Below are 11,662 nucleotides of genomic sequence, written 5' to 3' on the forward strand. Positions count from 1 at the left end.
CATTCCAAACATAACCCTTCCAAATCATTATACAAAGACATGGCAACCTGAGCAACACTGAAATCCTGCCTTGGAGGGAGATGGTCCCAGGAGCTCTTTCCAGTATATTGACACAAGCCAGTTTTGTTAAAAACTGAAAATCCAAACTAAAATGAAGATCTGGTCTCTTCTCTGTTCTGTTAATGTGCTACTTTTTCATCAAGGAATTATGGCTTCTCCCTAGTGATATCATATGCAAAGGAAAAGCCTGTGAACAATTATAGTGTTAGTGGGAAACAGAAATGAAAGCAGCCTCTCATGGCTTGAGAGTCTGCTTTTGGAAATGTAACTCCTTACCACATCAGTATTTGGCACCTCTCTACTGGTCACAGGTTGGAACACTGGACTCATTCCTCACTTTTCTTACTTCGTGCCAGGTTCAATACATGCTGAAAAGTAGAGATAAAGCAGAAGCTGTAAATAAAAGGTGCAGAAAGGTGGCCAACACAGGGCTTCATATTCCTTATAGTAGGAATGCAGGGCAGAAATAGTACTGTCAGCAGAATTTTGTAAAAGTTGGTTTGTTTTGACCTGCTCTTGCTTGTCTCAGTATAAGCATTACTGTAGTCAGGATGTCAAATGGGCTAAGTCTGCCTGCATCTCTGCTGCCCTTAAAAGAAAATCAAAAAACACTGTCAGAATGTGCAAGCAGAAGAGTTTTCTGCTGTTTGTTAATAATGTTACTACTTTTTTGATTGTAGATATTTGTGGTCTGTTCTGTAACTTTCCTCACAATAGTGACCTAGGATAAATTTATTTGCCATCTAAAAACAGGGTGTTTCAGACTAAACAAGGATGATTATAATAGTTCACTTGTGCTGCTAAGAATGAAGGTGGTAACAATATATTTGTTGATCTAAACAATGTTTTGTTACCATCATGGTCTGTTACAAAATTTGTCATATATAATCAGATCACTGGCGAGCACTGCATGCATCATCCCAGAATAGATATTCATCCATTTAATTTTGCCACCTATTCACAAAAATCCTACCCAACTAGACTCCTGCAGGATTGTTATTAAGAACCCAGTTCCAACATAGCCAGCTTTCTGTGGTAACATGGGCTATTCTTTATTTCCCTTCAAGTAGTCAGCACAGACAGTTAGTTTGATTTTTTTCACAGTGTGCCAGCTCTTCCCAACTGAAGTCCCATGTACAAGAATAATATGATTACAGCAGCATGTGCTAGGTAGGGATGGGTCAAGGTTGATGTGGAAGATGGAAAGCCATCCTTTATCAGTCCAGCACAAAGGGATAGGGAGGGGAAACAAGCAGGTCTGGAATCATTGAGTTAAGCTAAGATAGACATGGCTGAACCTCAGTAGTCTTTTGAGTCTTGAAGATCTGCTCTTGAGTTTGCTTCAGTCCTGCAGGACTGGCCTGTTGGTATCACATATAGTCTGAAAGCACGTGAAGGTAGAACTCACCCAGAAAGCACTGAAATCCAGTGTATAACCTCACTTTCGGGAGCAAATCTGGCTTTATACTACCAAATGTAAGTAATTTCTATTATTTTGCCTTTAAGGGTTATTTTTGTGATTACATGAATCCCTACTTCACAAACACAACACTTTTTAGAACAGCCTGTAGAAAGAACGCGGTCTTAATTTTGTAATGTGATCCAAGCTACATGCAGCATCATTGTTGTCAGTTAATCTGTACGCAGTAGTACTGTATGCTCACAACATCTTGGCGGATAAAGGGGACTTTTTCATGGTTTACAGTATTTAGACTTTAAATGGCCTTTAGCAGTTAGAGGGCTGGATAGAAGCACAGCTTGGCAGCCCTGAATCTGTCCAGCACAAAGGCACATCCAGCACCTACATAATGCAGTAGCTATGGCTTTGGTTGTCTAATACCTGTCAAAATGTTACATAAAATGGTGGCTGCCTACAGGCAACATTTGGCTGTTGAGCCGTCTGATTTTTCCTCTGTCAGAGCCCCAAGTTGGTACTACAGAAGTAACTGGAGAGCTTCTCTTTTTGTCTGCAGATAGAGCTGTTCGAGTTCAAGGGGGAGGATCTCACAGATGATGAAGATGGCGGAATAATCCGAAGAATCTGTAAGAAGGGGGAAGGCTATTCCAAACCCAATGAAGGAGCCCTTGTAGAGAGTAAGTCTGTTCAAGGAGTAAGTTGAGAAATAGCAAAGGAGGTTGCCTGTGAGTGGGTGGTAAGAGAGTACTTGCATTTCACTTGCACCTCCTTCCTTCAAGACAAGTGAACACATATTTCCTCTTCCTCTTATTAGGTTGCCGAGAACCATTCTAAAACCACCTTTCAGTTTGCAGCTGTTTCGAACTTTGTAACATAAATTTGTTTTTTATCTGGTTTGCCTATGGTGGTTTTGTGTTGTGTTGTGTTTTGTTTTTTATGAACACCAGTCCAGCTAGAAGGTAGACATGGAGAGCGAGTTTTTGACAAGCGGGAATTGCGGTTTGAGATTGGAGAAGGAGAAAACCATGATCTCCCTCCTGGCCTGGAGAAGGCCATTCAGCGAATGGAGAAATTGGAAGAATCCATTATTTATCTCAAGCCCAGGTAAGCATTTTCTGAAATTCTGCTGTTTTACTAGGCTCTGACCCTGAGTCAAGATAGCCCCAATACCTGTCTTTGAAGATTCATAGAGTGCCATACTGGTTGGGGAGAATGATGCTTAATAAATAAGGCGCCCTTCTAATTAATTACAGTTCTTTGCCTCTCCTCCATCAGAGTCAATATCTGGAGTGCACAGAAATTCTGGTATGTGAGGCATGGAGCTAGCTGAGATCCAGGTTATGGGAAGCAGCATTATGGTCAGGGATACTTTTAGAATGAATATGACCTGGGTTCATTGCTGCTTAGTGACAAAAAAAACAATGACTCTTACAGAGCTAGATGTCATGTAAGAACAGAGGTATTGCTACACAAAAACAGATCACTGAGCTGGTTAATCCAGTTTCTTAATTTTTTCAGGGGCTAGAGAGGTATAAAAACCCTAGGCTGTTCCTAACTGAATACTACATAATTACAATGGCTAATGCCTTTTCTGCCCCCATATGTTGGGTTGGTTTATACCATGTAGCAGTCAAATGAAGTGCCTTTGCTGATTAAAAAAAAAATAGCCTTTTTATCCCAGCAGGCATCCCTACATATACTACTCCTGTTTTTGTAAATGTCATCCTTTTTGTTGCCTCTTGATTAGTTAGTTAGTTTAACGCTCTTGATGTGTAGTGATGCTTGAGAGGGAACTTAGGATAAGGAGTGGCCTCAGAAGAATGAAGTTCTTGAGGTCAGCTTTCTAAGCACCACCATTTGAGAAAATGATAATCCTATAAACATAGTGGCTGGAGAGAGAATGTCAGGAAATGTTAGCTAGAACTGTGAACAGTTTGAGAAGCCTTTAGGGAGAAGAGCAAACTGTTTCTGAAATTAGACACGGTTCTAGCCAAAACCCTACTTTGCTGTAGGGAGTTCTTCAGAAACCTCTTTGTATTCTTAAATGAGCTCACAGTCACTCTGGGGTATGGGGAGCCAAATGCAGGTTCTCGGTAGTCTTGGGTATAAGTAGTAGTCCCTCTTTCCAGTGAAGCAGCACAGAGCACGTTATCATACATGGGCTGGAAGTAAAGAGAGAAGTTTGTCCTGATAGCTTCCATCAAACCCAGGTTGATTTTGGTTTTTGAAACATTTTAAACTGAATACTGTGCTGGCAAAAGGTGCTGGGTAAACAGTCATTGGCACAAAAATCCTCTGTCTCTATTGAACCTAGGTTTAGCTAGGTTTATCAGTAGACAAACTTCTTCACCTGGACAGGCTAGACCCCTTAGCTTGGAGGGCTTCTTTTAGGTGGAAGTAAGTAGTTCTTTCTCCAGGCAGGATAAATTATTGGTCTCTTGGCTTCAAGTTGCAGCAGGGGAGCCACCTAGTCCCAGTTTATCTTATTTTTACAGTGGAGATGCATCCATGGGAACTGAACTGGCCAGCAAATTTTTCACATAAGCCAAGGATGGTCAAGCTGATGCACAAGTGCCATGAGTGGCACAGGCAGCCTCTGCGTGTGGCATGCGCTAAATCAGGGAGAGGACAGACAGCACAGCAGCAAATAGGGGAGGAAGTAGAGAAAGAGTTCAGGCAGGGAGCACAGGGAATACAGCAGAAAGCAGACTGGCAGATCAGGTAGGGAGCAGAAAGAAAAGCAGCAGATTGGGCAGGGGAAGGGGATCAGAGTAGCACTCAGATTGTGCAGGACTTATCTGTAGCGTGGCTGCCAAAAACATTGGCCCCCATTGACATACGTTATTCCACAGTCATGAGATGGTAAGAACTTAAAGATGCTGTTGACATAATATTATTGCAAATTGGTAACCTAGAAATAAAGGATTTAATTTATTCCCTTATGCCCCCCATCTCTGCTGCTTTTAGACAGAAAGCCTGTTTGTGTCATTATCTGTTAACACTGCAGCATGTAAGTTTGATACATCTAGTAATGTGTTTTCTTAGTCATTTGTTTCACTAGTATAGAAAACTGGATTGTTTAGAAACAACGTTTTTTTCCTCTCTATTATAGCTATGGTTTTGGGCGTGCTGGGAAAGAGAAGTTTCAGATCCCTCCAGATGCAGAACTGCAATATGAAGTGAAACTCAAAAACTTTGAAAAGGTAGGAACTGGAGATGACGCCCAAGGGAGATGGGTGTGCAAGAACAGTCCCTTCCTCAACAAGAAAAAGTTTGGAGTTTAGCTAGCCAGGCATGGGAATAGTAACTTCTGGGTTCCATTCCATGTTCAACAATAGCCCCCTTGAGTTTCAGCATGATTCCCACCCTCCCAATTCTTCCGGAATCAGAGGGGTGGTGACTGATTTGTTTGTCTGGACAGGCTAAGGAATCCTGGGAGATGAACACTGATGAGAAGCTAGAACAAAGCTCCATTGTGAAGGAGAGAGGCACTCAGTACTTTAAGGTAAAAGTCCTCCCTGTTTATTGTCAGTTTTTTCCACCCTTATATGTTGATGCAGAATGTAACACACTGCTGAAGAAGAGAATTTTTTAATCTGGTGCTGAAGAATGGCACTGGAATATGGCTGTCCCTTCAGGGAGCTCTCCACAGTATCCAGTCTGTATTTTCCCTGGATCTAAAAGGCTGTAGCATGACGCTTCATAGGAAGCTCTTTCTTGTACCCAACTTGGTACTTTCTTGAGCTACAGTGACTGTAGTCAGCGGTGCTGGAGCTTTGCAGCTCTCCCCCTCCAGGTAGTTCTGCATGGTACCTGAACTGAACTTTCTCTTATTAAAGTGATTTTGGGGCTTGGACAAGAAATCTGTGGCAAAGCTAAAAGACTTGAATTTGATGTCATGAGACAGGGCTGTTAATGGACTATGATCCTATCTAGAGAGGGTGCCTGAAGATGCTGTGTTAAAACTGTGTCCTTTCAGGGGAAACTCTGGCTGGATCATGGTAGATTCCAACATGGGAGCCCCAAAGACCAGAGTGGTAGCCCTGGTATCCTTAGGGTAATAGTATGTTCATTGCTTTGCATGTAGATATTTCTGGTGCAGAGGGGATAGTCCCAGCCTGCCTCTTCCTCTGTTTCAAGCATTTAACACCTGTGGGAGTAGCAGGGGAGAGACTATACTATACACCCCAGGAAGAACTGAGCTGTGTTCTAGGCATCTTGCACTGATACAGGAACTTACTAGAAGCTGGCCTGATAGGAGTATTTTACCTTCCCCCGTAACACTTGGGTGGGATTTGGCTACAGAAAACATTTTCTGTTCATGATAAGATGGCTTCTAGGTTAAATTAAGGGGACAAGAACATAATGAAGCTAAATTGTCTTGGGGTCCCTTGACTACAGGAAGGGAAATACAAACAGGCAACATTACAGTACAAGAAGATTGTTTCATGGCTGGAGCATGAATCAGGGCTTTCTGAAGAGGATGATGCAAAAGTCAAAACCTTGAAGCTTGCTGCCCACCTTAATCTGGCCATGTGCCATCTGAAGCTGAAGGAGTACTCCCAGGCTTTGGAAAACTGCAACAAGGTAACAAGGCTTTTCACATTAGCTGTTGCTTTAACTGGAACACAAATCACTGTGTTGTGTTTGTTCCTCTTTTACCTTACCCACATTGGGAGAGTAGCTAACATCCAATTCAACTGAAGCCACAATTGTTTTTACCTTCATTGTCCTTGAAACATCTTAGAACTTACTATCTGATAGTACTTGGGAAAGTTAAATGTAGAGGTACACCGATACATCAGTCCATATAGTATCAATATGTGCGTAGCCACAGCATGCACGTGGCCAGGAGTGCAGCCTGGCAGCTGGTAAGTTGAGAGGGACCATGGAGGAGGGAACAGCTTGGGGGAGGGGGCAGATGGAGACCACCAGTGAGGGAGGGAGTGGGGCTGGGGCAGGCACAGGCCCTGCACAGCTAGGGTGGGGCACAGGATGGAGCCCCAAGCAGCTCTTGAGGGTGATGGACAGCTCCCACTGCTGTGCACACCCCCATAGGAGGCATTGTGGGGGTGCTCCCCAGCTCTGTGCACAAGGCAAAGGTGGGTTGCCACTGCGAGCTGAGGCAGTGCTGAGCTCTTCTTGGCAGAGGGGTTGGGGTGGTGATGGCAGTGTTGCGGGGGGCAGGGGGCAGCGCTACTCCTGAACAGAGTCCTGGCCCAACCACCCTGCCAGGAAGAGCCCAGTGTCACCCTTGGCTCTAGCCTGCAACGGCAGCCTGCCCTTGCCCTGGTACAGATCTGGGGAGCACCCCCCCTCACCCCCCCATGGGATGCACACTCCCCCAGGGATGTGCACAGTGGCAGGAGCCACCTGCCCCCCATGAACAAGCTGCTCATGGGTGTCCTGTGCCCTGCCCCAGCTGCAGCTCCTGCCCCAGCCCCATTCCCTCCCTCACTGTGACCCCCCCAGACACACACACCTCTTCCTTCTCCCTAACAGACTTACTAGCCAGACGCTGCTCCCCAGGCTGCAGACAGGCAATCAGATTGATTATGATCCAGTCGGATTAATGAGCCAATATGGCTCATTAATAATTGGCCATTGGTATTAACCAAAAAAACCCTTGATATCCATGCACCCCTAATGAAATGTGTTCTTTGCAAACAGGGAAACTTTTTCAGAGAGTTTTAAGTGACTTCCCAAAGTTCGTATGGAAAGTCTTTTTTAGAGCCAGGACTAGAATCAACAGCTTCTGACTCCCTCTCTGATGTCTTGCTACAATCTGCTCCCTTCCTTTTCCTTCTGAAGAAATTCCTGGAACTACGTGCTCCCTAAAATCTGAAAGATCATCCCATTAAAGAGTTTTCTGCTGATTGTCTGGATTTATTTCCTGGAGTCAAATTCTTGTTTGTTTCATTGTTCTCATCCAGGCACTTGAGTTGGATAGCAGCAATGAGAAAGGTCTCTTTCGGCGTGGGGAAGCCCATCTGGCTGTCAATGACTTTGAATTGGCCCGAGCAGATTTCCAGAAGGTGATACAACTCTACCCAAGCAACAAAGCAGCCAAAGTGCAGCTAGTAACCTGTCAGCAGAAGATCCGGGAGCAGCATGAAAAAGAGAAAAAGATGTATGCCAACATGTTCCAGAGGCTTGCTGACAAGGACTCTAAGGTAACTGGTAGCACTGTGCCAAACTGGGAGAGTGGAATGAGTGCATAGTGGGTTACAGCAGATATGTCCAGCAAGCAGATCTGCCACATGGAGCTGTGTCATCTAGCCCATGGGGCTCCTTGAGGGGCCAAAAACTAGGGGCCCAGCACCAAAATTCACCTTATTCCTGTTGGGGATGCCAGCCCTCTGTTGGCATGGGGGAATACAATGGCTGAATTAACTGCTGCAGCTCCCCGACTCTACTTATCCCAAGTCCTCCACCATTGGGTCCAAGTCTAGCCCCTAAGGAGCCCTGGGGAGGCTGGATGAGATTGATACCCTTGAATAGATGCAACAGGAGTCATGGTGTTTTGCAAGTCCACATTACTACCTCAGTGGATGCTAGGTACATCCCTGTGGTATCAGGTTTGGGTATCAGATTTACTCTCTTGGAAAAAGGATCCCCCCCGCCACACTGACAGCTGAGTGGGATGCAAATGTTTCTTTTACAAGTTTTCATCATTCAGAGGGAAGTTGGGATAGGAATATGGGCATACTGGTGGGCTGTTACATGAAATGATTAAGCACAAACGTAGCCTTATTTAGAACAAACTGCAAGAGAAGAAACGCAGTCAGCCATCGGAATGCCTGTGGCTAAAATTCAGGAGATTCCTAGCTAACAACATTTATGTGTGTGTATGTGTACCCTGAAAGCCCTCTTGCTTCATGCCAACAGAGTAAAGGGCAAAGCACAACATACACATTTGGCAGACATTACGCTAAAGAAGCAATTAATTGGTTGGTCATGTCTTAAAATGTATCATGGCCACACTTTCAAGCAATTAATGGCACAAAAAGTGAAACCAGCCACAAAATCATTACACAAAAAATGTGTAATAATTTGTGGCTGGTTTCAGCACAACCTTACAATGACAGTGTGGCTGGATGGACTGCCCCAGGATTTGGATCAGGATCCCAGGCTCGCTTTGTCCTGGTAGGAAGGGTGCAGTTGTGGTCTGATCCCCAATCTAAAAATTGTGCCTTCCCCCATGCACATATAGAATGGCAGGAGGAGCAGTTGTTGGGATGACAGATGAGAAATCCCCCACCTGTAACTGGATGTCCATAGAAACACAGAAAGATAGGGCTGGAAGGGACCTCAGCTTGTCATCAAGTCCAACTCGGGGCAGGAAACACTACAACTACGTCTCATTTTTTCTTAACTTAAGGAAGAAGTTTTGTATTGAGCCGTCCATTCAGAGTTTTAAACTTGTTTTTCTGTGGAAAGTTGTTAAATGGCTTTTCTAATAAGTTAGTGTTAGTACAGATTTTAATAGACCTTGACTTGGTAAACAGCTTGGTCTTCTGGCAGCCTGTCAGTTTTTTCTTCTGGAAATCTGGATCTAGTACATCCTCTAGGTTTCTGCCCACCTGGTGACAGGCTACACCAGCTGACCGTGCCACTATAGCCTAAGGAACTCTCTTACTCCAGAAAAAAGTTTTCTTTCCCCTTTTGAGCCTGCAAGGAAGGAAAGCTTGGTTACATATTTACCTTCGGAGTATGTCTACCCAGCACTGGACCAGAATTCCAGGGGCCCTGGCCGTGTCTTCCAGTAGCCAGTATGTGAGCACAGCCTGTCTACTTTGCAGAACACCTGCATTTACATCAGCCAGAATGGACAAAAAAACGAGTTTGGCTGAGATGAAGGGTGGAAAAGAGTTCTTCCAGAAGATATTTTCTCTTTCACTGCCTTCATGTGAGGCTTTGCAGCTCCAAACAGTGTCAGACAAACTCTGGTGTCAGAAACCCCACACAAAAAAGCATTAAGAAGTTGTGCTTACGGTATTATCAGAAACTTCCATGTCCTGATTCCATGAGCTCCTTTGTTCTTTGGCACTGACTTCTCTGAAAGCCCCTCTGTACAGTCTGGAGGACCAACCTATTGTTACAGCTGGTTGTACCTTTTTATTGTGTAATACCTACTTTGCACACATAGCTGGTGGTCTTCAGGTAATTGCACAACCTGTAAAAATGTAGAGTGGGCCTCAGAGCACAAGCACCAATAGCAGCTTTATTGGAAACATCCATCTTAGGCATCTGTGAAATAACCTGGAGCTTTGCTTACAGTCACAAGCAATACATGCAAGATGTAAGGGGATCTCTGAGGAGTCCAGATCAGATGCCAAGTCCAGTAAAACTGCCTCAGTTACTGTTCTGTAGACATGGCCTGGTCCCACATACACTTTGGAGTGCCTTATGCAGAACATACATATGAACACTCATTTGAAGGAGAATGAGGTGTTGTACATCTTGAAGTAATAGGATTTCTTGAGACGTGATGGCCAGTTGTCATTCCAAAATAGTTCATCTATGAACCCTGCCTTGGCAGTGACTCTGAGTGCATATAAACATTAGAGGGTGTTGGTTGTAGCCATGTTGCTCTAAGGACATAAGCAGACATGGTTCTTTGGGCAAAGGCAATATCTTTTATTAAACCTAACTACATAATTGGAAAATTTGTTCTTTGGGGCACAAACACTCTTCTTCAGGCATAGGGAGAATCTGCTGGAGTCTGCTATAAACAGGGGTATTTATGGCAAAATTACTCAGTTCAGCACCTGAACCACATCATCATTACTAACAGCAGAATAACAAATTACCTGTAGGGTACCTGAACCGTGCATGTTGCAACTCCAGGTACCCTACAGGTAAATTACTCATTGGCCAGGCAGCTGTAAGCTCCTCCTCATTTCCTAGCTGCCTGACAAAGCAGCAAGGAATCAAGACATTGGGGTTCAAGTTCTTGGAAATCTTTGCTGACTTTTAGGAAGTCCCAGATACAACAGGTAGAAGCACCAAATGAATGTTTGTAGAAGCAACTTGGTACTTGGAAAGGGGCAAATGTTTAAACTCTTTAAATTCCTCCCTTGCAGTCAGAAGCTGACACTCTCCAGACAAGTGGCAGCCATACCACAGATGCAGAAATGAAAGACCAAGAACAGAATGGAGTTGAAGATAAATCAGAAGTTGACACAGAGGCATAAAAATAAACCCGGTTCCATTAGTTTTGTAAACTGAAGAATTTCCAGTGAATTAGACCTTTATTTTTCTATCTGGTTGGACAGCGGCTTCAGGGGAGCAGAGGCTGGGGCCACAGTGCCACAGTTGGTTACAGCTGTGCGTGTCTGCGTAGGAAGCTCGGTGGCTGCACGCATCTGGTATACTCTTAGGGACTTTATTTATTCATTCTGGCTCAGTTATTGTTGGAGGTTCTGTCCAGATTCCTTCTGGTTTGTTTAATTTCATTCTGCCATTGGTGTGTCTCTTTGTCCTCCATCCTATTCCAGCTCATTCTGATCCCAGGTTTTGCTTCCTAAACAGTTTCCTTGATTTTTACGTACTCCTCGAGAGTCCTCACATGAGACTTCAGAACAAATTGCTGCACCCAATTCTTCCACCTCAGCCTTGCCCCTTGCTGTTTCCTCTGTTAAGCAGAGATCCCTCCCCCCATGAGTAAGTGTTGTAACCTTCCTTGTATGCCTGTTCTTTGCACATTGCTGAAGGTGAAGACTGTGAAGTCAAAGCTTGAATAATAAAGCTCCAGATAAACTCCAAAAGGAATAATCTATGTGTTTAAGCAGGAAGAAAATTTAATTCTCGCACTTTCCTGTAGGGATTTAGAGCTTCATGTTTATGCAGCTGCTAGTGTTATCTTAATGGCTGCTGGCTACACTGTTCCCTGCAGTCACTGCTATAAAAAATTGCCTTTTCTCCTGCCTACCTTCTAGTTACCAGGTAAAAACTGAATTTGCTTATAATGCAAGTTGTATACAACAGCTGGATGTCCAGTTGCAGCCATGCTGTAGGAGCGAAGAAAAGATCTTGCCAGTCCACACAGGGAGGGTAAAAAGTCTAAATAGACTTCCTTCATCCAGACACAAAGAAGATCTTCATTGAGAAGGAATTTAGAAAGACTCCTGTTCTTCCATGGCGAGAAACATAACAGGATGGAGAAAGATGGCATACAAGTGA

The 11,662-nt window shown here is 44.1% G+C and overlaps 1 protein-coding gene across 1 annotated transcript in view; it reads left to right on the forward strand.

The window, feature by feature from the left end:
* Positions 1-11,248, forward strand: part of FKBP4 (FK506 binding protein 4) — a 23,675-nt gene extending 12,427 nt beyond the window's left edge. Inside the window, exons 3-9 of the mRNA XM_019544172.1 lie at positions 2,034-2,154; positions 2,425-2,581; positions 4,590-4,680; positions 4,899-4,982; positions 5,879-6,064; positions 7,411-7,650; positions 10,564-11,248. Of these exons, the coding sequence (XP_019399717.1) occupies positions 2,034-2,154; positions 2,425-2,581; positions 4,590-4,680; positions 4,899-4,982; positions 5,879-6,064; positions 7,411-7,650; positions 10,564-10,674 (990 nt within the window). The 3' untranslated portion in view covers positions 10,675-11,248. The remainder of the gene's footprint in view (positions 1-2,033; positions 2,155-2,424; positions 2,582-4,589; positions 4,681-4,898; positions 4,983-5,878; positions 6,065-7,410; positions 7,651-10,563) is intronic.
* Positions 11,249-11,662: the final 414 nt, after the last annotated feature.

This window comes from Crocodylus porosus, unplaced genomic scaffold (assembly GCF_001723895.1).
Source record: "Crocodylus porosus isolate Cpor-Errol unplaced genomic scaffold, CroPor_comp1, whole genome shotgun sequence".
Classification (NCBI taxonomy): domain Eukaryota; kingdom Metazoa; phylum Chordata; order Crocodylia; family Crocodylidae; genus Crocodylus; species Crocodylus porosus.